The sequence below is a fragment of the Alexandromys fortis genome, unplaced genomic scaffold, assembly GCF_014885135.2.
Source record: "Alexandromys fortis isolate MF-2015 unplaced genomic scaffold, M_Fortis_MF-2015_v1.1 scaffold_107, whole genome shotgun sequence".
In the NCBI taxonomy this organism is placed as follows: domain Eukaryota; kingdom Metazoa; phylum Chordata; class Mammalia; order Rodentia; family Cricetidae; genus Alexandromys; species Alexandromys fortis.
In genome coordinates this window covers 5,957,350-5,983,944 of record NW_026067987.1, presented here as the reverse complement: position 1 = coordinate 5,983,944, position 26,595 = coordinate 5,957,350, and the positions used below count along the sequence as shown (strand labels likewise).

The window sequence follows — 26,595 nt, the reverse complement described above, 5'->3', positions numbered from 1 at the left end:
ATCCTAGAGAAGCTAAATAAGAAGGTGAACCCAAAGAAAAACATATAGGCATCCTCCTGAATATTAACCTTCATCAGGCGATGAAAGGAGACAGAGACAGAGACCCACTTTGGAGCACCGGGCTGAAATCTCAAGGTCCAAATCAGGAGCAGATGGAGAGAGAGCACGAGCAAGGAACTCAGGACCGCGAGGGGTGCACCCACACACTGAGACAATGGGGATGTTCGATCGGGAACTCACCAAGGCCAGCTGGCCTGGGTCTGAAAAAGCATGGGATAAAACTGGACTCGCTGGACATAGCAGACAATGAGGACTACTGAGAACTCAAGAACAATGGCAATGGGTTTTTGATCCTACTGCATGTACTGGCTTTGTGGGAACCTAGGCAGTTTGGATGCTCACCTTACTAGACCTCGATGGAGGTGGGTCGTCCTTGGACTTCCCAGAGGGCAGGGAACCCTGATTGCTCTTTGGGCTGACGAGGGAGGGGGACTTGATTGGGGGAGGTGGAGGGAAATGGGAGATGGTGGCCGGGAGGAGGCAGAAATCTTTAGTAAATAAATAAATAAATAAATAAATAAATAAATAAATAAATAAATAAAAAAGAGTTTATTGTTCATGCTAGCGAGACGGCTCAGCAGATAAGAACACTGGCTGCTCTTGCAGAGGATCCAGGTTCAGTTCCCAGCATCCACCCAGTGGCTTACAACCATCCTTAATTCTAGTTCCAAATGTCTGATGCCTTCTTCTGGCCTTCAAAGGTACCAGGCATAGACATGGCACACACAAACACATGCAGGAAAAGCATTCAAGCACATTAAAACTTTTAGAAATCTTCTAAAGATTGTTCTCTCTGTATTGGTATAGTTTCTTTGGTTTTACTGATAATTTTTAGCTCTGTAGTTTTACTAGTAATTTTCATTGTCCTGTATTCTGACAAGATTCAAGAGATAGTTTTAATTCCTTCATATCTGTTGAGACTTTAATTGTCCCTTAAATATGCTCTTTTTTTTAGGGGAGGCTCCATGGATTTTTATCCATTGAATGAAATAGCCTATAACAAGTAGTCCGTATATAATCTGTAATATTCTGTAACTATCTGTTAAATCCCCATAGTATGCAGTGTACTTTCGCTCTAAGGATTCTTTGTTGATTTTTAGTTTTCACGTATCTAGAACCATATATGCCTGTATGCCACCATGCTTCCCACTATGATGACAAGGAAATATGCCAGCCCCAATTCAATGTTTTCCGTTATAAGAGTTGCGTGGTCATGGTGTCTCTTCAGAGAAATAGAAATCCCAATACCACCACCATGCCTAGCTATGATAGTCTCTTGCAAGAAACCCATAAAATAAAACCAAGATACTATTAAATCTACAGATATGAAACAGAAGGAAACAAGAAAAAATAGCTAGACCTAAGGCAAGAATATAGACTGTCCAATAGTGGGAAAATACATAGACAAAATTAAATGGGCTCTGGTAAGTAACTGACAGACAACTCCAGAATTTAATCCATATGCCAACCTCTCGCTCAGACCATCGAACTTCAGGTTTATTCTCAGCTGATGAGCTCTATTCCCAGACACCAAAGGTGGGGCTCTCAGAAGCCTGAGTCAGCTTCATAGAGCTTATAACCTTTGGCCCGTGAGTGTCTATCCCTCCTGCTCTCCACGCCTGTCTGTCTGGGCCTTTTCTCAACTAAGGTCAGCACACCAATTTTAATCTGTCAGAAATGCCCCATCACATACTCAGAAATGTTTAACCAGTCAACTGAACATCTGCGTCTAATGGAGTTAGTACATGAAGCGAATCTTCATCTGGTGAAATCATTGTTTGGATACAGCAGAGCAGTTCCTGAAAAGAAGCCCTGCTCTCACTAAAGTACACCTTCTGCATCACATACTTACATATATCTGGACACATATAAGAAAGCTGAAAAAAAAGCTGGATGCAGCTCCAGCTAACACATTTACACTATCCCAAGGATGTGCATGCCTTATGGTAGCCAGTTTTCATTTGCTAACAGCACGATATTGCATATTGGGTACCTTATAAAGAACCATGACATTGGCTCATGGTTCTAGTTCCAGGACAAGGGCCTCACATATGGTAATACCTTCTTCTTAACAGAGTTCCAAAGTGGTGTAAGACAGCGCGTGGTAGGAAACAGTGCTTCTGTGTGCTACACACACTCCCACACATATCTATAAAGCCACAGTATTCAAACATATATCACTACATACCCTGGTTATTTAGGCAATACTTCTCATTTCCTAAAAGCTCACTTCTGAAAACCGTGGCTGAATTAAGTGGTCCACTCTCTTAATACTTCACGATGGAAATTAAATTTGAGTATAAATTTTGGAGCGAACAAACCATATCCAGGCCATAGCATACCAAGTGCTTTTTATTTTATTGTTTTATTTCTTCATTTGGTTTGCCCTTTCAACAGCTTACATTGTATCTTCTAGGAAAAAAAAACTACATAAATACTCTTTGATTTATGCCCCCTCTCTTTGCCAGGCTAATTCTGACAGGTCACAATGAAGGGGTTCATTGTATCTTCCCAGGTCCCTGCCCTAAGCGTGGAGGGTCCTTCTCAAACACTCTTCCATATAGGGCCATCACCAGGACAAGAAAAGGGGCTCCACCTCGGCTCCTGAGACGTCCATCTCTCATAACCTGATGAAAGACAGCAAAGGATTAACTCCAATGCAAAGCTCAGTTTCCAGCGACATCTTCTTCTAGAAACATTCCTCCCAAAGCAATATTGGGAGGTATAATGCACACATGATTTGATGATAGAAGACCCAACTTTCTAACTTTGCTCTAATTATGGAGGGAAGGGGTGAGAATGTGGCTAGTGATCTCTCTTAAAACTCGTGAACCACTGCACAACTATTGCTAGCACTAAAGCAACTTCTCACCGCTCCCACGAAGTAAGCTCTCTTTGCAGTGCTTCCCACTCATCCTGAGCACTGAACTCAGGGCACAGTGAATGCTAGACAAAGCCTCTACCTGTGATCTGTATTCCTAACTCTTTAAAATGTATCATTACTTTTTAATTTACTTATTGGTTTTATGTATATGAATGTTTGACCAGCATTTGACCAGCATGTGTTCACTGTGAGCACATTTGGTGCCTGTGGAGGTCGGAAGAGGGGGTTCAACACAGATCCCTTAGAAATGGAGTTACCTATCCGCATGGGCCACCATATGGGTATTAAGAATCAAACCCGGGTTCTCTGTAAGAGCAGCAAGTGCTCTAAACCACTAAGTCATGTTTCCAGCTTAATTTTTACTTTATGTATATGATTGTTTGGCCTGCACTTGCACCATGTACATGCAGTGTCTGAGAAAGTCAGAAGAGGGCACCAGAGTCCCTAGAATAATTGTTCCGTTTTGTGACTGTTGTTTTGCTTTGCTTTAAGTCAAGTTTTACTGTGTAACCCAGGCAGCCTTGAAGCTCATGAAGCAGTTTCTCCCACCTCAGTTTCCTGAGTGCTGGGGTTATACGCATGAGCTCCTAGGCCCAGCTTGATTCCCCCTTCAGTTTCACAAAGCTGAATCTTTGTCACTGGAATAATTCCGTGTCAAAATTTCATGAGTTATTTGCCTTCCCAAGCTAACAGAGTTCAAGTAAGCATAATGACCAGACTTTTGAGCCCCTTCTCCTAGGAGAGTCAGCTGTAATGGAATTGTCACATGAAGCATAGTTTAATATAAACCTCTAGAATTACAGCAAGTAATGATTGCTTCCTTTCCTAGGAAAAGCTTTTGACAAGATGACCTTGAGTCACTATTCCATGCTTTCTGCCCACAGGTTATATAACATTTAGAAAACACTTTCCCAACAGTGGAAGTCTCAGGTTGAGACTTAAATAGTGAAGCTCAAATAGGGGAGCATTGGACTTATTTTTCAGCTGATGTCATGTGACAAGAATTTATTTTTTAAAAAGAGCTTTCCTTGAAGGCAATAGGTATGAGTCTCAGCAGGTGCATGAAGATATAAAATTAACAACAGAAAGCCCTTTTCAGATTTCTTCACTTAAAGAAATTACCTATGAACAATGCTAAAAGGTACATAATCACACCTAAAATAATCTATTTCATCTTTCTTTTAATAGTTTACATAATTACACACACACTCTAGCGCACACACACATACATATTTCTTTCAAGAACGTTGTGCTTAAACCACAGTTATTGATAAGTGCTAAAACCTTTCTAAGGGCAAGAGTTCAGAGTAGTTTACAGGCCATTTGTCCTGTCAAAAAGAGATCTTGTGACAGGGGACAGTGAAGAGGGTGCTGCAGGGTAAGATGTCACACACGCCGTTTCATTTGACACTTTTCTGTACTCCATAAGGGAAATAAAGATGTGATGCACCCTGCACCATTGAGCTGGGAGGTGGTAAGATGGGGACTCGGAAAGAGAGCTTTCTGTCTGAAACCCTATGGAACTTCTGTGAACCTTATTGACTGTGAAATTGTGGTGACAGCGCAGTTTTAGAAACACAGGAGGTATTCCTGCATCAACTGACTGGCTTGCAGTTGCAATCACAGGATCCAAAGAAAACAGTCTTACTTGGCTGAAACTCAGTAGAACACACTTGTTGGAAACAGTGTGTTCAAGGGCTAGGTTTTAAAGACAGCTGCCATGAGTAACAAACCAAGCTTTCTCATCTAAAGTCATTCTTCAGATGGGAGACACGTTGAGTAGGAAATACAATATAAACCATTAAAGTCCCATGCCACTGACTGTCTGGTCATCAGAAAGATGACAAGCCAAGCTCGGTGACTTTGCTGTTCTATCTCACATCAAAACCTCTTTAGTGCAAGAGTCATTACTCTTTGACAAGATCTTACATCTTGGGGTCTCTACAGGAAACCCAGTTCACTTCAGGATCTGGTATATCCTCCAGGTAGGGGTAAATGTTTTCCCTGGTGAAGATCCAACCCATAGTTTCCATCTTCTGGGGTCACAATGATATGTACACCCTGTTAGAAGCAAGTATGGAAAGAAAAAGTTTCTCCTGGTTCTAAATACCCACATGCTTGTCTAGTCGCAAATCTGTATACCATCCCAGACATGAACAAAACTGTGATACCTGCTTGGCTGCCAGCTTTATTGCTTTCTCCAAAATGTCTATGTTCTTGTTCATCAGGAACAAAGCCTTTTCCACCGAAACAGGTGTTTCTGTTTTGTTTGGCAATATAACAGCATGCTCATATACAGCAGCAACAAAAGTGTTCGGTGCACCCACAGCCTGGGCAAAGAGGGAAAAACTCAGTGCACATTTAGGAAAATATAATGGAACCATAGTTAAAATATAGTGACCTTTGAAAAGCAAAAGATTCTTCTACGGTCTATCAATGGAAAAATGTTACAGACAAAGCTCTACCCAGAGCCAGCTGCATTTGTCTCCCTGAGACTGTATTATGCAACACAGCATTGAGAAAGACTTGCACAAGACTGGCAGCCACAAGTACATAACTGCATGGATATGGGTCAGCAGCAACTGTTGACATTGCTCAGAGGCCAACTCATCTCTCAATGGCATATCACTGAATCAATCAGATGAGAGCACCCAAAACACACTGGTCAAATTCTTATTTGGTGCATTTTAAGTAAACATTTATTTATGTATTTATTACTTATCTTCATTTCATTTTACATTCCAATCACAGTTCTCCCTCCCAGCTCTCCTCCCACCCTCCCCTAACCCATCTCCCACTCACTTCTCCCAAAGGGTAAGGATTCCCATGGGCAGTCAACAAAGCTTGGCCCTTTAAGTGGAGGCAGGACCAAGCCCCTACCCCTGCATTAACACTGATGGCATCCCACCAAAGAGAATGTGCTCCGACAAGTCAGCTCATACACTAGGGATAGTTCCTGGTTCTACTGGCAGGGGCCTCTCACATAGACCAAGCTGCACAATTGTCTCCCACATGCAGAGAGCCTAGCTTGGTCCCATGAGGGCTCCAAAGCTGTTGATGTAGAGTTCATGAGTTCCCACAAGCTTGGTTCAGCTGTCTCTGTAGTTTTGCCCCTCATGATCTTGTCCTCCCTTGCTCACATACTCCCTCCTCCCTCTCTTCGACTGGATTCCTAGAGCTTAGCCTGGTGCTTGGTTGTGTATCTCTGCATCTGGTTCCATCAATTATGGGATGAAGGTTCTATGATGACAATTGGGGTATTCACCAATCTGATTACAGGGAATGGTCAGTTCAGGCACCATTTCTACTATTGCTAGGAGTCTTAGCATCTTATGCCTGTCAGAACGGCTAAGATCAAAAGTACTGAGGACATCTTATATTGGAGAGGATGTGGAGTAAGGGGAAACACCTTTCCACTGCTGTGGGAGTACAAACTTGTACAGCCACTTTGGAAATCAGTATGCTGGTTTCTTAGAAAATTGGAAATCAACCTACCTCAAGACCCAGCATTACCACTTTTGGGTATATACCTAAAGGATGCCCAAAGGACACTTGAACAATGATGTTCATAGCAGCATTATTCATAATAATCAGAACCTGGAATCAACCTAGATGCCCTGCAACTGAAGAATGGATAAAGAAAATGTGGTACATTTACACAATGGAGTACTAACTGTTAAAACAAACAAAAAAAATAAAACAATGAAAATTCCAGGCAAATGGATAGAACAACAACAACAAAAACATCCTGAGTGAAGTAACCCAGACTCAGAAAGACAAACATGGTATGTACTCACTCATAAGTGGATACCAGATGTAAAGGAAAGGCTAACCAGCCTACAGTCCACAGCTCCAGAGAAGCTAGGTAACAGGAGGACACTAAGAGGGATGCAGTGCTTGCCATAGGAAAGGGAATTAGATGAAATTTCCTGGGTAAACTGGGGCCAGGGAAGGACGGTGAAAGAAACAGGATGGGGGATGAGAACATGAGGGAATGGGATGGTCCATTTGGGGGAGGGACTGAGAGGGAGAGCCATGAAAGAGATATCTTGATAGAGGGAGCCATTGTGAGATTAAGGAGAAACCTGGTACTGGTGAAATTCCCAGGAATCCACCAGGGTGAACCCAGTTATTTCGTGTATTTTTAAATGAAATATATTTTACTACTACACTAATGTTTCCAACATTAGGGTCAATATTGGGTTGTTCTAGAAGACAGTTATCACATCAACAATTACTTGAGGATTTATACTCTAGGCTGTAACAGGACTAAAACAGTCTAAGAAAGGCTTCAGGGTTTTTTGCTAGACATTTTTATTTTACTTGTATGAGTGTTTTGACTCTATGTGTGTAAGTGCACTGTGTCCATGCCTGGAGCCCAGGAATGGCTCCCTGGAACTGGAATTTCAGGTGGTGTGAGCCACCATGAGGATACTGGGAAACGAACCCAGGTCCTCTTAAAGAACAAGTACTCCTAACTATTAAGCCATTTCTTCATCTCTTCCTTTTTTAATCACTTGATAATTTTATACATGTAGCTGTTATTTTATCTCCAATTATATCTATAAAAGCAAGCCAGGCTTCTATTCTTACCCTCTCACTTTCCCAAGATTAACATGCATAGAGAGCCAGAAATAAGAGCCATGTATTTCTACTGGAATTAGGAGACAAACAAGACACTGTATTTAGCCATGCTCATTTATTAAGTTGCTTGCATAGGGGTTGGTGATAAGGGAATTCTTACACAATGTCCCTGGCAAACGAGAAGCTGAAGCTTCAGCAGTTGTTCTGGTTACCAGGGTAGGGACCCCAGTGCAGGCCAATGGCAGTGATGTAGTTGGTAGCTCTGCCACTGATGTAGCGAAGGACGGTGTTAGGATGCAAGGGAACAGCATTGAAACTTATGCCTTCTTTTCCTCCGAAAGACAGGCGGCGGCCCTTGCTTGTGACGAAGACCAGCTTCCTCAGATAGTGCTTGTATTTGCCGGACACCTGAATCACTGATTCCCCAGGATACAGAAAGATCTCTTCCAAGTCTCCATGTGTGCCACCTACATTGTCACTCCATGTCCTGCCATAGCGTACCTGGAGACTGGAGGCAGAGGTGAGAAGCAAGGGTAGGGAAACACTGAACAAGGTTATCAAAATTCAGGACATCCTGGTCTATATGCTGAGACTTTTAAAGAGGTAACAGAGAAGACAAGTCCCCCGCAACACCCACACCTTGGATATGAATGATGAATGAACCCTAGAAGGTCATACTGAGAGCATTAGCCAACAGAACCCTAGAAGATCATGCTGAGAACTTTAGCCAACAACAGGGACGGAAAAAACTATCTCAGGAGAGACAACAAGCAAAGACAGACAAGAGAGAAAAATCAATGTGTTCAGTTTGTGGTCCCTGAGAGTTTAGGATTACATGATTTTCCAACTTCAGCCACACTGGAGGAAGTGAAGTTAAAAAACAAACCCACAGATCCAGAAACTAGGTCCTCCAACATTTTACCAGCTCATGTATTACCTGTGACTTGATTTAAAGAAGCATGATTCAAGGTAAATAAGAACTCAGTTTACTATGACCCTCCATAGGCCCCAAACCACAGGAACTTGAAGACTCTTACCCTATGATGTAGTGTGTGTTAGTTCGAATACGGATGGCAGTAATGGGACCTTCCAGCTGGTTGCCAGAATGAGAGAATCGTCTTCCTGCAACACCTCCATATTCCCCATTATAAGAGGAGGACTTGGCCTGAACTGGAGGGGAAGAGGAGTTGGAGGTAGACACAGCCCAGGAACCCAGCTGTTCCCTAACATCTTTATTCTCCCCACCACTCCAAGCCAGTGTCTAAAAGCCCTGACTAACAGCATTGCAAGAGTCATTCTTCCCAGGATCCCACGACCAGGCATCTCACTTACTTTTATTGGCAGAGGCTGACACACAGAGAAAGGCTAGGAGAGCAATGGCCAACATTCTGAGGCTGGAATGTGAAGAAGGGAAAAGAAGAAAGCTTATCAATTCCCCGGCTTTGCACATAGACCTAGGCTTTTCAATTTTTCAGTGTAGATCTAGTAGATGCAGCCTTGAGCTCAGAGGAGACTGTTCACTGATAGTCTTGCTCCTTCCTGATGCTGTCTTCTGAGTCCCTAATTCCTCTGGTCTGGTTGTAGCTTATGTTCTTTTCCCAATCCAAAAGATCAATCATGATTTTCTGTTGGATTATCTGAGTTGAACCTCGTCCCATCCTGGCACACAGCAGGAAAGTCCTCAGAAGAGGAGGCAGAGGCCATTTCTAAGGCATGGAGATGCTGAAGTTCACCAAACCAAGAATCTGAGCCAAACTTGCTTGTGTGAGATTAGCCCGGCTGATAAGGCATGTGAGGAGCAGAAGTTAACTCCCTACCCTTATCCTACTGTTGAGTCAGGGGAAAGAGCATTTAGAGGTACCTCTGTGTCACCCAGGAGGACAAAGGGAGTGACAGAAAAGACTGTGCCAACATCATTGTCCAAGCAGTTCTGGTGCTGCTGGGATAGTCTGGGAGGTCACATAACTGGGGACAAACTCAAGACATTAGATCCAAAGCATCCAGTTGTCATAATCCCTCCTCTAGCAGTCAGATCTTGCTGTTTACCCACCCTGAGCATCCATGGTATCCTCATCCCTTTAGCTATAACTCAAAGACCCTGTGAAACTAGCTGAGGTCCAGGTGCCAATATTCAAGTCTCCCCTGCCACAATCTAGGCATTCTCTTCTCGGGCAAAGATTTTAGTATCCGCTCTCCCCAAACTCACTCCTTACCTGGAGTTTCAGATGCAAAATGATGCTCCAGTAATTTCCAGATCTTTTTATATCATATCAAGCCCTCCCTCTGTTCTTTATCATGTAAACTTCAGACCCAGAACAAATATGATCAACTGCTTAGGATCAGGTGTCTCGCAAGTTCTGAAGCATCTTAATCTACTCTTCCTCCCAAGAGTCACGGGTGGCAAGGTGGGGTCCACTCCAGGCACAGTGCCAGATTTTAGGATAGGCAGAAAAACTAGCTAAAACTCACTGGAGAAAAATTGGGTGAACAAAAAGCTCACATAATCTAAAGAGCCTGATCTAGCCAGGTGGCATGGCTTGTACCTGTAAATGCAACATTTGAGAGGCATAGGCAGAAAGATCTTGAGTTCAAGGCCAGTCTGGACTTTGGGGGCAAGAACCTGCCTCAAAACTAAAACAAAGAAAAGAAATGGAATCCAAGAGACCCAGCAGAAGGTTCTCTCTATCCCAAGTGGTCTGTAGGCCTGAAGGCCACCTTCTGCTGCAATAAGCATTGTCCGTTGGGCATTTGGAATTCCCCAGAAAGAAAATGTACTTCCCAGCAGAGCCTAGTATTTTCCTGACAATTTTTTATCTATTTCCTGATATTCTATTATGAAAACTCAAAACATAGTAAAGTTTAAAGAATTATATAATGAATCTATAAGGTTCAGTGTGGCTGGCTTTATGTTGAGGTCTTTGATCCATTTGGAGTTGAGTTTTGTGCATGGTAATAGATATGGGTCTATTTTCATTCTTCTACATGTTGATATCCAGTTATGCCAGAACCACTTGTTAAATATGATTTCTTTTTTCCATTTGATATTTTTTGCTTCTTTATCAAATATCAGGTGTTCGAAGATGTGTGGATTGATATCCGAATCTTCTCTTTGGTTCCATTGGTCCTCCTATCTGTTCTTATGCCAGTACCTGAAACTTTATTCAAAATAAACGATGGGCTGGAGAGATGGCTCCATGATCAGTTGCACTGGCTACTCTTGCAGAGGACCTGGGTTTGATTCTTGGCACCCATATGGTGGTTTACAGCTATCTGTAACTCTGATTCTCACTTCTGATCTCTGTAGGCACCCAGCATAGACATATATGAGGGCAAAAAAAAAAAACACAAAAAATAACATGAATAAATCTACAATAAGTAAATAAATAAGAATATGAGACTTTCAAACTGTTTTTTCAAACTGTTTTTAATTCCAAACATATTAAATATTAAAAGTATTGATGCTATGTGACAAAGTTTTCCTGTGCAGACACAACATACACATCTACTCACCCACGACAGACCAAAGCAGGGATACCATCAAAGTCCAATTTGGTGAACCGCTAGTTTTAGTGGGGGAATACTTACAGGAATCTAGGTGAAGGATTACTTACAAGGAGCAGAAATGACTCTGCACCACAACGTCCACGCCAGCATGGATAACAGCTCAGAAAAGCTGGGAACCTGGAGTATATTGTACAAATACCCCCCATCCCCAGCACACAAAATTTTCTCACTGTGTGATATTTGGTTGAAAATAAAGCATTTTTCTTTGTTTTGTGTAAGTGTTTTTTAAAATTCTTTCTTGGACCTGGAAGCGACCTAGATGCCCATCAACCGAAGAACAAATGAAGAAAATGTGGTACTTTTACACAATGCATTATTCCTCAGCAGTAAAAAACTATGACATCATGAAATTTGCAGGAAAACTGATGGAACCAGCAAAAAAACATCCTGACTCAGAAAGATAAACAAGGTATCTCACTCATAAGTGGATACTAGACGTAAACCTAAGCATTACCAGACCATAATCCATAGCACCAGAGAAGCTAGGAAACAGGAGGACTCTAAGAGGGACACATGGATCACGCTGGGAAGGGGAAATAGATGAGATCTTCTGGGTAAGCTGGGGGTGGGGGCAGTAAAGTGGAGAGGATTGGGGATGAGATCATGAGGGAACAGGATAGTCAAGTTGAGGGAGGGATGGAGTGGGAAAGCAATGAAAGAGAGGGAGTCATTGTGAGACTAGGGAGAAACCTGATGCTAAGGAAATCCCCAGGAACCCTCAAGAATGGCCCCAGCTAAGACCCTAAGCAATAGTGGAGAGGGTGCCTGAACTGGTTTCCCTGTAATCAGATCGATGACTACCCTAACTGTCATCATAGAAACTTCATCCAGTAACTAATGGAAGCAGATGCAGAGATCCACAGTGAAGTAATAGGCAGAGCTCCCAAAGTCCACTCAAAGAGAGGGAGAAGCGGTAATATGGGCAAATGGCTCAAGACCATGATGGAGAAACCCACTGCAACAGCTTACCTGAGCTAAGGGAGCTCATTGACTTCAAATTCAAAGCAGGGGAGCCAGCATAGGACCAAACTAGGCCCTCTGAATGTGGGTCACAGTTGTATGACTGGGACAGTCTGCGGGGCCACTGACAGTGGGACCAGGGTTTATCCCTACTGCTTGGATTGGCTTGTTTGAGTCCATTCTCTTTGGAGGGATACCTTGCTCAGTCTAGATATAGTGGGGAGGGCCTTGGTCCTGTCTCCCTGTTTAAAACATGCCTTCATGTTCCTTATCATACTTGATCCTAGCCAAATCTGCAAGGAAGGCCTTGTCCTTGCAAGCACGAAATTCAGAGGCCAAGAGACATTTCAAAAGCTACATAACTAGTTACTGGATGGATGAGATTTGTCAACAATGTGTTGAGCAGGATTTTTAAACATCCGTGATCACATTTCATGGCCCTCTAACCTCTGATTATAAAATTGGTGAGTAAGGGAGAAGATACACAATGCACAATGAATGTTCTTGAATTCCGGTCACCATAATTCTCAAAGGTGACTGGTAAGTGTTTGCAAAGGGAGTGTTCACCATTCACTGGGAGATTCTTAGGAAGTCATTATGAGGGAGGACTGAAGTAAAATATTTGTAATCTAAAATATTATGATCTGCCTCTTTAGACCACTGGAGAAATAACTGAAACAAATAAGTGACTAAGCAAATCCACCTCTAAGGAATGAGTTACTGTTTGGCTCTTCTCAGAGGATGGAAGCCCTGAGCCTGCATGATCTTCATCATCAGGCCTAAGGGAAGCCTCAGGCTTCCTTGTCTCCCTAGACATCTTTTACATAAAGCCCAAACCCTTTTGTTTTAATTATGTATTCATAAACCAAATGATCTGATTCACATTTTGGACTCAAGAGAATTTTCCAGGGGATAACCCTGGTAAGATGACAATTCTCTGTTCTCTAGATAACTGAGTCTTTTTTCTTTTTCTTTTTTTTTTCCTTTAAAATTTTTTTTATTTATTTTGTTTACAGTGTTCTGTCTGCATGTGTGCCTGCAGGCCAGAAGACAGCACCAGATTTCTTTACAGACGGTTGCCAGGAGTTGAGCTCAGGACCTCAGGAACAACAATCAGTGTTCTTAACCTCTGAGCCATCTCTCCAGTCCCTGAGTCTTTTTTCAAAAGTAGGTTGGTGTCTTTTTGTTTTGATTTGTTTTTTGTTTGTTTTTGGAGACAGGGTTTCTCTGTGTAACAGTCCTAGCTGTCCTGAAACTAGCTCTTATAGAACAGACTGGCCTCTAACTCACAGAGATCAACCTGCTTCTGCCTCCAGAGTGTTGCGATTACAGGCATGTGCCACCACCACCCGGCTTAGTTGGTTGGTGCCTTTTTATCTCTCTCTTTAGTTTGCTGAAACCTTGATAAGCTTCTCTGGAAGTGATTTCACTTAGAATCGACTTGTAAAACTGCACTAGGAGCTTACAGAGACTGGGTGCTCTCCCCGGGATGTCGCTACAAAGACCCTTCTATAGCTGCTGAGTTCTCTCTGTTTTTCTGTGTCTCTAACTCTGCATGTCTGTCTGGGAGCCAGGTTACACTGTTAATGCACTGCACGCCTCCCTCCCCTGCAACCAAGATGCAACCCCTCCCTCAGCTGCCCGGGAGCCCAGCCGATTCCCACCAAGTCATTTGTTTTTGTTGGTAAAGGGTGTCTCCGGATCACAATTTTCTCACAACTTCTCGCCAGAGTTGCGACTCCCCACCCGAAGCGCTTCCCCACCACTCCTCCCATCCTGGCACAGTGCCTTCGGTTTCCCCGCCCCCATCAGGAAAAAAAAAAACGCCCGTGTCAACTTTCCAAGAGAGCACAGCAGGAGACTCCTGTCTCCCAGACACTGGTTCGACTGGGGGAGGAGGCACCAAGAGACAGGAGGGAAATTAAGCTGCCTTGCGCCCTCTACCTCTCCAAAGATTTAAACTGTACCGGGGCAATTTCTTTTTTTTTTTTTTTTTTTTTTTGTTTTTGTTTTTGTTTTGTTTTTGTTTTTCGAGACAGGGTTTCTCTGTGGTTTTGGAGCCTGTCCTGGAACTAGCTCTTGTAGACCAGGATGGTCTCGAACTCACAGAGACCCGCCTGCCTCTGCCTCCCGAGTGCTGGGATTAAAGGCGTGCACCACCACCGCCTGGCATACCGGGGCAATTTCTTGGCATGTCTTTGCCAGTCTGTCTCTCTGCATCTGTCTCTCTATGTCTCTGTCTTTGTGTGTGTGTGTCTGTCTGTCTGTCTGTCTGCTGTCTGTCTCCATCTCTGCCTCTTTCTGTCTCTCTTTCTCTCTCTCTGTCTGTCTCTCATTTCCTCTTCCTGAAAACCAGCTGGCGTGGGTAAGGCAAGACCCTAATCCCAACCCTGTGAAAGTGGTTAAGAGCACTTGCTGCTCTTCCAAAGAACTCAGGTTCAATCCCAGAACCTACATGGTGGTTCCCCAAAGGATATTTATAGATATTTAAAGAACATTTCACCCAAACACAAATGAATATACCCTCTTCTCATCACCTCATGGAAAGTTCGCCAAAATTGACCACAAAGTCAAACATAAAGCAAGTCTCAAGAGATTAAAAAAAAAAATAGAAATAACACCCTGCATCCTATCCAAGCACCATGGATTAAAATTGGATACAACGACAACAGAAACAGCAGAAAGCTTACAGATTTATGGAAACTGAACAACTATCTACTGAATGAAGAATTGGTCAAGACAGAAATTAAGAAACAAATTAAACACCTTCTAATATTGAGTGAAAATGAGCACATAGCACATCCAAACTTATGGGACACAATAAAAGCACAGCAATAAGTGCCACATTAAAAACAACAACATCAGGGCTGGAGAGATGGCTCAGAGGTTAAGAGCATTGCCTGCTCTTCCAAAGGTCCTGAGTTTAATTCCCAGCAACCACATGGTGGCTCACAACCATCTGTAATGGGGTCTGGTGCCCTCTTCTGGCCTGCAGGCATACACACAGACAGAATATTGTATACATAATAAATAAATAAATATTAAAGAGAGAGAGAGAGCGCTGGATCCCGGGCAGGATGTATTTCACCAGGTAGAATGCTTGCCTTTAATCCCAGCACTCGGGAGGGAGGCAGAAGCAGGTGGATCTCTGTGAATTGGAGGCCAACCTGATCTACAAGAGCTAGTTCCAGGACAGGTTCTAAAACGACAGAGAAACCCTGTCTCTAACTCCCCTCCCTTACAAATTGGTCTCCTCCCTAAAACAGACAGGCCTGCTTCTTTGTCTGAATAACAGTGGCCTTTGCCTTACAGGAGTTTTCAGTCTCATGAGATCCCGTTTATTAATTGTTGATCTTAGTTCCCCTGCTATGTGTGTTCTCTTCAGAAAGTCTTTTCTTGTGCAAATGAGCTCAAGGCTATTCCACACTTTATCTTCCATCAGGTTCAGTATATCTGATTTTTGTTGAGGTCTTTGGAATTAGTTTTTGTGCAGGGCGATAAGTATGGATCTATTCAGATTATTCCACTTGCAGTCATTCCGTGAAAGCATCCAGAACACCGAAGTGCATGGTGGTTAGGGCAAAAATCACCTCAGAGGTTAGAAAAGAAGTGATCATGACCAAGGCTCGGTGACTTCTGGAAGTGAAGCAACATCCAGGATCCGTTTCTATAGGAGAGAACACTGATGTCATGCATGGTTGGTGGCTACTGTTCAACCTATGAAGACAGTTTTTTGAAAGGATTCCTAGAATTAAACGTCATGTACTCCTGATAAGATTGAAGGTCAAACTAAAATGCTCAAAGCTGGGTCTGAGGTGAGGACGGGTGGTTAAAAGCCTGCTGCTCTTACAGAGGACCTGAGTTAGGACCCTAGCACCCAGAGAGTTTGCAGATGCCAATAACTCCACTTCAGGGAATGCGATGACTTCTTCAGGCCTCTGTGAGTGTGGACACACATATGTACATACACATATACAGATATACAAAACAGTTAAATGATAAATAATGGCATTACCAATGCTAAGATGGCTGGGGTACATCTCATGGGGCCCCACTCTGAGACCAAGAACTACAGTCAATGACTGCTGAGAAGGGGAATTAGTCTTCCCCAAGGTGATATATAACCAAAGGAATAAAAAAACATGAATTTGAGAAGAATTAATGGAATGGGGACAAGAGAAAAGCTAGAGGAGGAAAGGAAAAGAGAAATTTTATGTAACTATATTTTAATTAAAATTCTAAAATCATTAAGGAGGGGCTGAAGAGATGGCTCAGTGGTTGAGAGCACTGTGTGCTCTTCCAAAGGACTCGAGTTCAGTTTCCAGCACCCACATGGCAGCTCACACCATCTGTAGCTTCAGCTCTTGGAGCTCTAACACCTTCACACAGACATACATGCAGGCAAAACACCAATGCACATGAAATTAGAATAAATAAATCTTTAAAAGTCATTCAGGGAGAGGCTGGAGAGATGGCTCAGCAGTTAAGAGCACTGGCTGCTCTTCCAAAGGTCCGGAGTTCAATTCCCAGCAACCATACGGTGGCTCACAACCATCTGTAATGAGATCTAGTGCCCTCTTCTGGTGTGCGGGCATACATGGAGGCAGAATGTTGTATACATAATAAATAAATCTTTAAAAAAAATTATTCAGGGAAAACAGCTCAAAGCTGGGACTGGTGGTGTAACACTTCCGGGTTCCAAGCACTTCAGAGCCTGAGACAAAGGGATTACTTGAAGTGTAAGAACAAAATGAGCCACATAGTGAATTTTGGCCAGCTGAGGTATAACGTGAGATCCTGTCTCATAAAACCAAACTTTATTATAATAAATAGAAAAATTAATTATAATACAACTCTATCTTTTTTAAAATAGGAAATAGCTGAGTACAGTGGCACACACTTGTAATCTTAGTGCTTGGGAGGGGGGTCATGAGTTCAAGGTCATTTTTGCTCAGGTAATGAGTCTGAAGCTAGCTTTAGCAAAATGAGACCCTATGTTGATAAGCCAAAATAATAATAATAATAATAATAATAACTATATTCGTGTGAAAAAATAAATTATATCACAACACATGTCAAATGTTTCAATTATTACATTTAAAATTTGTAACTTTGTTTTGTTCTATTGAGTAGTTTGTCATATTTATTATTAGAAGAGAAGAAGCATTGTAGAATGTTTACAGAGAGAAGGGAGAAAGAGGTGGGGAGAATATAAAAAGTTACCCTAGTGATATTCTGACTTTAGAGATGGAGACTATGTCTTCTATAAAAAGCATATTTTTGTGTCCAGTTTTCCCCTGATTTTAGTGGCTCAGGGACCTCAAGGAGAGAAAGCAGTCGTTCAGCTCCGAAGCTGGAGTCTCTCAGCCACTGCGTTGAGAATTCTGAGACAACTGACTTCATTCACCTCTGACGATTGTCTGCACAGAGCTAATGCTGTTTTCCACACGTGGACTTCAAATAGGAAGGTTAAATAACAACAAGCCATGCGTAAGGCCAGAGTAAATATGACTGTTGAGTTTAATTATAATCCATTCTCAGCTGTAAACCTGTGACTTTCTGATATTCACACAAACAAGATTCCAAACTTTGTCTACAGCCCAAATTTACTTCTTAAATGCCCTGTGACGCTGTACAGTCTGGGTTCCATCTGCTCTGTGACGCTGTACAGTCGGGGTTCCATCTGCCCCCTGACGCTGTACAGTCGGGGTTCCATCTGCCCTGTGACGCTGTACAGTCGGGGTTCCATCTGCCCTGCGACGCTGTACAGTCGGGGTTCCATCTGCCCTGTGACGCTGTACAGTCGGGGTTCCATCTGCCCTGTGACGCTGTACAGTCGGGGTTCCATCTGCCGCGTGACGCTGTACAGTCGGGGTTCCATCTGCCCTCTGATGCTGTACAGTCACCTCAAACAGGAACCCAGGTCCTCATCCCGACACAAAAACATGGGTCCTAGCCAATTAAACATCTAGCAATAGACTTTACTGACATTCAACCTAGCAGAGGCTCCCAATACTTGCTGGTTATGGTGTGCACTTTTCAGGTTCAGTAGAAACTTCCCCAGACGTCACGAGAATTAACTTGGAACTCACACACGTGGTACCACCCCCAATTTATAGGCCCAGCTTAGAAAACAAACAGAACTTTTTAAATGGCACTGGCCAAACATTGCCAAGAGACAAATCTCCCTTGGCCAGAAATTCGGCCACTTTTGCTGCTTACTGTGCACTGTACACCCTATAAATGTGGGTACCCTTTTGAGATCATGTTCGGCTACCCACCTATTTGAAATATTTAGTCGGGGGCCTCATCCCAGGCCCTGGCATCTATCTTTGGAACACTGGACAGGAAACTCCATTTCAAGCCCTCTCCTTTGAGAGTTGGCGTAGTCCAAACTCCATCTCTGAGAGAGCCCGCCAAATGGTGACCCCTCCCAAGGGAGGGTCAAGAAGGCCCCCCAAATGGTAACCTGTGGGGAAAGGTCAAGATCACTCCCACAGGCTATGTATACTGTCCCCCCAGAGAATGAACATGTCGTCTCCAGGTTTTGTGTGGTATCTCCATTCCTCTCTTTCCCCCTCCATGCTTTCCCAGGCCACCCGGGAGCATGGCATTAAACATGGCCATCTTTTATTCGGTCTAATATAGTCTGATTAGAATTATTTGCATCAGTGGAGAGGTTCGTCTAAGAAATATTCCTAACACTATCTCCACTTCTTCCAAAAGACTCTGGGATCTTCTGAGAGTATGGGCACACCCGTGAAAGCCTTGGCTGACATTACACAAGTTGCAGGTATATCACACCAAGGCTGCTATGGACCTCAGGCAAGAATGGACTGTGAGAGCCGACCCAGGTAGGCCTCCAAAACTGACCATCTCCTAACAACCTCAGAATGGAGCCGACAACTCAGTTCCTATTCTGCTTCCCGATGTCCTTCCTGATTCTACATATGTGCATCTGTGTAGTTCCCACTCAGCCTCTCTGGTCCTGTCACACAAATAGTCTGGCGATCAGCCTTGTTCTAAATCAACGCCAATCCCTAGATGTCCATCGATATAGCTTCTGCGCCCCAGAGAAGATCTGTCTTGTCTCCTTCAGGTGGTGCTTCATGGAGAAGTAGGCCAGTCACAGATCATCCCTGGGACCTCATCATGCTATGATGGAACTGCCCATGCCAGAGAAACATACTGAGATTCCTTCTGGAGATAGCCCCAGCTAGAGACAACCTACGGATGAGTTACCAGAGGACAAAAGAAAAATTGTGGGAGACCCTGTTGATCTTATTTTAAATCCTGGTCATGCATGAACTTGGCCATGAAAGGGGCCTGCAATGGCACTCCCCCAGAGGGATAGAGAACAAAAACTGTAGTGGGCCTTTGTAAGGGGTTGGGAAAGAGGTTGGGAGTAGGTGGGAACATCCAGAAAAAAATATGGAAACTGGAAATAGAGAATCCCTTATGTGGAAAAAGCCACATCTCAAAATACAGGCTTTAGTAAATTCCAGTCACGAGGTCTTTAAACTAGGTCAGGACCACTGGATATGTTTACATGCAAGCCAGGTTACTTATAAGAGTAGAAATGGCTAATCAAAGATGGACTAACAACCCAAAAAGGACACGTTTAACTGGGCCGCCTGATCAGGTCATAGAAAAAGCCCAATTTGCTCTCCTGAGGCAGAGGCAGGCAGATCTCTGTGAGTTCGAGGCCAACCTGGTCTACAAGAGCTAGTTCCAGGAGAGGCTCCAAAGCTACACAGGGAAATGCTGTCTGGCAGAAAAAGAAAGAGACGTAGCCCAATTTGTGACAAATGAAAAGGGCTATGCACACTAAGACTGGTTACTCTTAGAAGAGAGTGGCTCCTAATGGTCCATTCCTCACCTGCCTAAAGGCATTCACACCTGCTGCCCAGGAGACAGTTGCCCTGACTTAAATGCGCTCCCAGGAAGTGAGTTCCAGGGATACAATCCCTCACATTAAAGAAATAAGAGAAGTCCTGTGTTTTTACCAGTCCTGCTGGAAATGGCTCTGATAGGGGCCGTGACTACCAGTGCACACGTTCAATGCTGCCGGCTCTCTAATCGGATTAAGAAACCTTCACTATTGTTGAGGAAAGCCCAGCCACTCTTTAGAATCAGACAGATTCCTTGACAGCAATGTTCCTCCAGAACCGTTCAGGATTAGATTTGACTGTGACTGAAAAGAGGCATGTGCATGGTTTCAAGTGAAGAGCAAGGTTTTGGGGGATTTTTTGTTTGTTTGTTTGTTTTTTGTTTTTGTTTTGTTTTTTTCGAGACAGGGTTTCTCTGTGCCACTTTGTTGCCTGCCCTGCTGGAACTAGCTCTTGTAGACCAGGCAGGCCTTGAACTCACAGAGATCCTCCTGCCTCTGCCTCCCAAGTACTAAGATTAAAGGTGTGCACTGCCACCGCCCAGCTGAGGTGGCAGCACTCCCCCAAGGCCTCTACACCAGCTCCTGACTCCAAGTTCCTGTATTGTTGGAGTTCCTACCCTTATTGCCATTGATGGTGAACTGTGATATAGACTAGTAAGCAGAACAAACCCTTCCTCCACAAGTTGTTTTTGGTCATAGCATTTCATCATAGCAGCAAAAGCCCTGACTAAGACACTCTGCTATGCTTCTCCTCCAGTGACAGACTAGCGTGTTAAACAGCACACCAGAATGACTTCTTCCCTCTGAATGTACAAAGACAAAGGTGACCAGGACCTGGACTGCTTTATAATGTGTGTCCTGGTCCACCAGAGGGCGACCTTGCTTACCCACCAGCCAGTGGCTGAGATCTTTATTGGACAAGTAGACAGGGAGGCAGAAGCCAACAAGTGATAATGGTGGTGGAACAGACAACAGAGATGAGCACAGCCTAGGTCCTAAAGTTTAGGAAGAAGAAAAGTCATTGTGCTCGTGGTTTTACTTCTCTTAAAAGACCTATTAGTATTTTTTCATCAAAATATGTAACAGCTGGCTTGAGATTGAATTTTCCCACAATTAGTACGAATCTGGTGTTTGTCGGCTATTGCTAGAAACTGTGATTGAAGGGGAGGAGAAGCTAATGCGTGCTGGGGGAGGAGGAGTCTTATTCTTCACTGCTGTAGCCTCTGCTGATTTGCCTTTGTCAATAACCCCATCCCCACCATCATGCAAGCAATGAATAAAATATACGGGACACAATCCCACAAAAGGACATGGAAGCTGGAATGGAGAAAGAAGCATAGGAAGAAGGAGAAGTGACAAAGGGAACTACGGGAAGTTAAGGAATGCAGTGAGCAGGAGAAACAGCCTCCTCCAGGAACGAGCCCTCTCCTTGATTCTCCAGTACCAATGGTCAGCCCCGAAGTCAGACATACGAGTGACACTAAATGGACTCAGCAGGATGTATTTATATATCTAGGCATTTAACACACACACACACACACACACACAGAGAGAGAGAGAGAGAGAGAGAGAGAGAGAGAGAGAGAGAGAGAAGTAAAATTCAATATTTTTTTGAAGTTGCAAGTGGTTTCTAGCAAGCTCATTTCAAGCAGCCCAAAAGCTGGGACTTCGGTGTTCTTGGTTTAATATGCAGACATTTTATTTTCTCTTAAAATATATTTCTTTTGAGCTATGCTTTTATTTCATAAATTGGGACACATGGCAGCACTCTCAGTTAAGATGTTTTTTATGGGAGTAATCTTTGGATTATTCCCTTTGTATGCAAATGAAGGTACCTCCCTCTTCTTAGCTGACTGTATTTAGGAAACCTTTATTGGTTGGACCCCTTAAGATGCTTAGCTCCATTCCTTCCCCATCTCACTAAGAGATGCACATATCTATCACACTAAAACTCCAACCCTGGGAGTCATCTTTGAATCTGCTCCCCTCCCCCACAGCAGCAATCCTGCCATCTCTACTTCTCATTATCTTCTTTCCTCTTGATCGCCAAGGCAACCTCTGTGGCCCAAACCATTATTTCCTTTCACAGTTTTCCTTTTATCTCCACCCTTGTTTGCCTCATCCTTACCCACTGTACCCACAATCTCCGAGAACCTGACTGTGGGGCAACCATCCTAGGGGACCTCATTGCCAAGTTGGCTATCTTATCCAGCCCAGCCCCCTGCATACCAGACTCCAGTCAGTGGACCATGTCCTCATCTCTGATGCAGCCAGTGGACTGTTGCCATGAGTGTCTCATTCTCACTTCAGATCTCCGCTCAGAGGTAGCAACCACTTCCGTGGAGAGGGCAAGTTAGTTGCCATGCATAACCAATACCAGGCAGTTGCTCTGCTATACCATGATTTGCTTTGTATTGAGCATTACTACAAGATATTAATCCTGGTACTCAAGTATTGTTTTTCCTATCCACTTGATGCGTGTTGCTTAAAGGCATAGATTATAGCTCTGATACCTGTCTATGCAGGGTTGATTCTGGGAAAAAAAAAATTCACAAAGTACTTTGAGAATACAGTTCAGCACATTCAGGGCCCTGGGTTCAATATTCAGTACCCTATGTGGTGATGGATGCATATTAATCCTAGCACTCAGGAGGTTAGAGGCAGGCAGATTAGGAGGTCAAAGTTGCCCCCAGCTACACAGTGACTCCTGCTGATCATCCTGGGATACTTGAGACCTTCTTTAAAAAGAGTGTTTTGAATTAATACAATGAATAGACAAACAAAAAACCATTTATTCTCTTAGAAAAGAGCTGTAACTGCTACAATAAGAAAATGAATCAGGAGGTACAATGTTAATATTCTCACTTCAAGTAGCAGCTAGGATTGTGTGTGAGGTCAGAGGGAGTATTCCTCCAGCGTGCAGCACGCACTCATCGTTGGGTGGGGGCGCTGCCCCGCCTCGTGATGGGGCACACCTTCCAAGAGTATGAAAAGTAATAACAACAAACATAAATTGTGGGACTAAAGCAAGGAGATACTGAGACTGGAAATGAATAATGCTATGCCAAGTAATGTTTATAAATACAGAACATAACTGAAATGCCACAAAATGAAAACTACATGTATCATCGCTCTTTTTCTTTTTTGCACCTTCCACAGATACATTTTTAGAAAACCTGAAAATCAAGGAACACTTTAGAGTTTTTACGTGGAAGGCAGGAATTTTGCCTTTTTAGTAGGTATAAAAATTTCAGTGCAGAGAAAGCACATCTTTCAATAGTGACTTCATAAAAATTATTCACTCTTTTGTATACGTTCAATACGTATTAAGTAGCTTCATTTCTTTGCGTAATAATTTTAAGAGGTACATGTGTCAAATTGACGAATTTAGAATGAAAAGCGAACACAGGAATAAGAAAGCCGAAACTGCACTTTCAGGGGCAAGGTGGGTCATTTAGAAACATCAAGTTTGTCCGTTTTCCCTTTCTCGTAGATGTTCCAAACTACACGAAGGGCAGCCGGCGCAGCATCATGTAAAAGAAGCTTGACACTTCCAGGGTGTGAGTGCAGGAATCACAGACCTCTGCACAACACAGAAAACTCCTCCACCAGCCGCTGTCACTGCTCAAGGCACTTGTCTCCTATTCTGTAGCCAGAGTTTGCAAGGCTAGGTTTCATTGGGCAAGAGAGCAGCTTGTTCCTCCTCTGTGCCAATGAGATTCTGAGCTTTAGACCTATAGTGAGGAGAAACAAACAAACAAACAAATAAAATAAAACAAAAAATAGTACTGGTTGTCTTAAGAAAACTATACAAAACCAGGCCCAGGCATTTAATCCCAGCACTCAGGGGGTGGGGCAGATGGATCTCTGAGTTTGCCCAGCTTGGTCCACAGAGCACATTCTAGGATAGCCAGGGCTACACAAAGAAACCTTCTCAACACCCCCCCCCCCCGCCAAGAAGACTAAACACTGAGTACCTACATCTCCACCCAAGCACCTCCTTGGCCCTACCTGTCAAGCAATGAGTCTTAGGATCCCCAGAAATCTAGCAGCAAGAAGGACTGGAAGATAAAATTTCATTTCTGCTCTCATGAGCTAGCTTCTTCTAAGAGGCAAAAAAACTGGAAGTTGACCATACCTTCTTCTTGTCTTTGAGTGCTCCCAGAGATAAAATAAGCCCATCGCAAGTCCCTTTAACACAAAGAAATACACCGTTAAAGTAGATCCTCCAAGGCAAGCATCTCCAAAGTGTGAGGAGATGAAAGAAAACTCACTCACAAACCCATGGCTACTCACACTTATCAGAGCCCAAAGACCTTGTACAGCTGCTGCCCACTCGAAACCAATCTTCTCGTACAGAAATCCGCCCAGCATTGGTCCCATGAAAGCACTAATGGTGGACAGAAGGATGGATGAATATCCCACCGTGCAAAAACGACTTTATAAAGATGTATGACGCCCTCAAACTAAAACAATAAAGGCTAAAGAAAGAGGGAGATTCCTGGGCACAAGTAAGAGTTCTAGGCCTGGGTGTGGCTCGGTAGTAGAGCACTTGTCCCCAGTGTGTAAGGTCAACTTAATCCCCAGATCCAGTGCTGAGATGGGAGAGGGAAGAAGAGAAAGAAAGAACGATGATTATTAGACAATTGTAGAAGTGGGATTGCTGCCGGGAAGTCAGCGAGCTACATAACAATAAAAACAGAAGCACATTCTTAAAAGAATGTTTCTACTTTGTGGGTAGAGACACATGCAACAGTACCGGCAGAAAGTCAGGGGACAACCCTACAGAATGAGTTCTCTTTTCTTTCCATCATTGTGTGGGTCCCCTGGATTGAACCCAGGTCTCTGGGTTTGTGTGGCGAGTGCTTACCTGATCAGCCATCTCACTGGCCCACTACTCTTTCTGTTGCCAGTATCTGAGTCAGTGGAGGGCATAGCTATTGACTCTGTGTGTGTGCTATTGCTACTGTACAGCGCGCTGCCCGGACTAGCAGAAAGTAAATACATAAGCAAACAGGCAAGCAATTGAATCAATAAAGGAATGCATTTTAAAAGTGTGAGATCTGCTTCTGTTAAAGGATCTTTTTAAAAATTATTGCTCAAGGGGCTGGAGAGATGGCTCAGAGGTTAAGAGCATTGCCTGCTCTTCCAAAGGTCCTGAGTTCAATTCCCAGCAACCACATGGTGGCTCACAACCATCTGTAATGGGGTCTGGTGCCCTCTTCTGGCCTGCAGGCATACACACACACACAGACAGAATATTGTATACGTAATAAGTAAATAAATAAATAAATAAATAAATAAATAAATAAATAAATATTTTTAAAAAATTTATTGCTCAAAGCAAGGTTCATGAAGGTATCTTAGTTTGGTATGAAGTCTGCTGACACACTAGATTTTGATTTTGGAGCCACGGGTTGTAAACTTGAAGTCTTGCTCTGCTTTAAATGAGTGTTTGCCTTAGATAACCTCACGCATCTCCTCGGTGTTTCAGTTTTCCGTCTGTAACGTGGAGAGAGCACTTTCCATGTCTCGGATGCAAATGACGTCACTTACCCAACTGACCACATCGCGCTAACAAGACCAGATACGAGTCCCAGAGTACTTATTCCCTCTTCAAACCCGTTCTCACTGCAAAGAGACGAGGACATATCATCATGAGAAGCAAAACTTGCATGGAAAAAGTGTTTGACACATGAAGATAAACCGCATATAACCTGAAGAGAGTGAAAACAAGAGCACTTCGTTCCTAACACAAAAACTAACATGGGAACTGGAGAAGAAGCTCATTGGTAGAGTATGAGCTTAGCATGCCCAAGGCCTTGAGCTCAGTCACCAGCACAAACTAAACATCAACCCTACACAGAGATTATAGGCAACTGAAGAAAGCAGGGCGCAGGAGCAGTGGCCTTCCCTATGGAAGAGCACACCAACTGTTTGTCCAGTGCCAAACCCTGAAAACATACATACAAGTAATAGTATACTGACTGAGCTGGTTATATTTAGGAATATATATATATATACACACACACACATATATATACAAATGCATATATGCATGCAACAATAATGAAAAAGAGGGCATGAATTTAGAGAGTGTAGAGGGGTATATGGGAGGGTTTGAAGAGAGTAAAGGGAAGGGCAAAATGTAATTATATCATAATCTCAAAAACTGAACAAACAAAATACGTAAATCAAATTTGAAGGCATTTTTACAAAATAACCTAATTTTACTACATCTGTATAATAGTAAGAAGCATAATTCACTTGCATTAAATGCTCATGAAATACATAATGAACTAGGAAATTCTTAAGATAGGATGAAGAGAACAAAGGTTGATCTTTTTCCTCTAAGCATTGTTGAGAAGTCCCAGCATAGTCATAGAAACATGAAGATAAACCACACATGATCTGGAGAAACTAGAACTAACATGGGACCTGGAGAAGTTCATGAACATGCCCACATGCAAAGGAACAATGGCCAAGTGACAGATGAATGGTCACCCTACCCTGTTCTCTTGTATGATTCTCCTCCCTGCCACAGGAATGAAACTTCTCCATTTGGTTCTGGACATTTAAAACCATTCATACACATGCATGTGCGCGCGCACACACACAAACACACACACACATACACGCACGCACGCACACA

General features: G+C 43.2%; 3 protein-coding genes across 4 annotated transcripts in view; all 3 read right to left on the bottom strand.

Moving 5' to 3' along the window:
- Positions 1-2,478: 2,478 nt before the first annotated feature.
- On the bottom strand, positions 2,479-5,382 carry LOC126511925 (vascular non-inflammatory molecule 3-like). The gene is made up of 2 exons (XM_050159442.1): positions 5,116-5,382; positions 2,479-2,687 (listed from the first exon to the last, which is right to left on the bottom strand). The coding sequence occupies exons 1-2, from the start codon at positions 5,326-5,328 to the stop codon at positions 2,559-2,561; spliced, it is 342 nt and encodes a 113-aa protein (XP_050015399.1). The 5' UTR covers positions 5,329-5,382; the 3' UTR covers positions 2,479-2,558.
- Positions 5,383-7,638: 2,256 nt separating this feature from the next.
- On the bottom strand, positions 7,639-9,127 carry LOC126511948 (zymogen granule membrane protein 16-like). The gene is made up of 3 exons (XM_050159467.1): positions 8,861-9,127; positions 8,566-8,698; positions 7,639-8,036 (listed from the first exon to the last, which is right to left on the bottom strand). Exons 1-3 carry the CDS (start codon positions 8,976-8,978, stop codon positions 7,721-7,723), a joined length of 567 nt encoding a protein of 188 aa, XP_050015424.1. The 5' UTR covers positions 8,979-9,127; the 3' UTR covers positions 7,639-7,720.
- Positions 9,128-22,717: 13,590 nt separating this feature from the next.
- Slc18b1 (solute carrier family 18 member B1) overlaps positions 22,718-26,595 on the bottom strand; it is a 30,906-nt gene continuing 27,028 nt past the window's right edge. For both annotated transcript variants that reach the window (XM_050159460.1, XM_050159459.1), the window contains exons 11-14: positions 25,500-25,574; positions 24,240-24,333; positions 24,082-24,134; positions 22,718-23,677 (exon numbers count right to left, since the gene is read on the bottom strand). In XM_050159460.1, coding sequence (XP_050015417.1) covers positions 23,611-23,677; positions 24,082-24,134; positions 24,240-24,333; positions 25,500-25,574 — 289 coding nt within the window. In that variant the 3' untranslated portion in view covers positions 22,718-23,610. The remainder of the gene's footprint in view (positions 23,678-24,081; positions 24,135-24,239; positions 24,334-25,499; positions 25,575-26,595) is intronic.

Excerpts from the sequence above, each read along its gene's own strand:
- LOC126511925 (XM_050159442.1), bottom strand. The coding sequence starts at position 5,328 with ATGGTTCCATTATATTTTCCTAAATGTGCACTGAGTTTTTCCCTCTTT. Across the intron at positions 2,688-5,115 it reads TAAAGCTGGCAGCCAAGCAG|GTTATGAGAGATGGACGTCT; the intron begins GTATCACAGTTT and ends GTCTTTCATCAG.
- LOC126511948 (XM_050159467.1), bottom strand. The coding sequence starts at position 8,978 with ATGTGCAAAGCCGGGGAATTGATAAGCTTTCTTCTTTTCCCTTCTTCA. Across the intron at positions 8,699-8,860 it reads GTCAGCCTCTGCCAATAAAA|TTCAGGCCAAGTCCTCCTCT; the intron begins GTAAGTGAGATG and ends CTTCCCCTCCAG. Across the intron at positions 8,037-8,565 it reads AACACACACTACATCATAGG|TCTCCAGGTACGCTATGGCA; the intron begins GTAAGAGTCTTC and ends CTCTGCCTCCAG.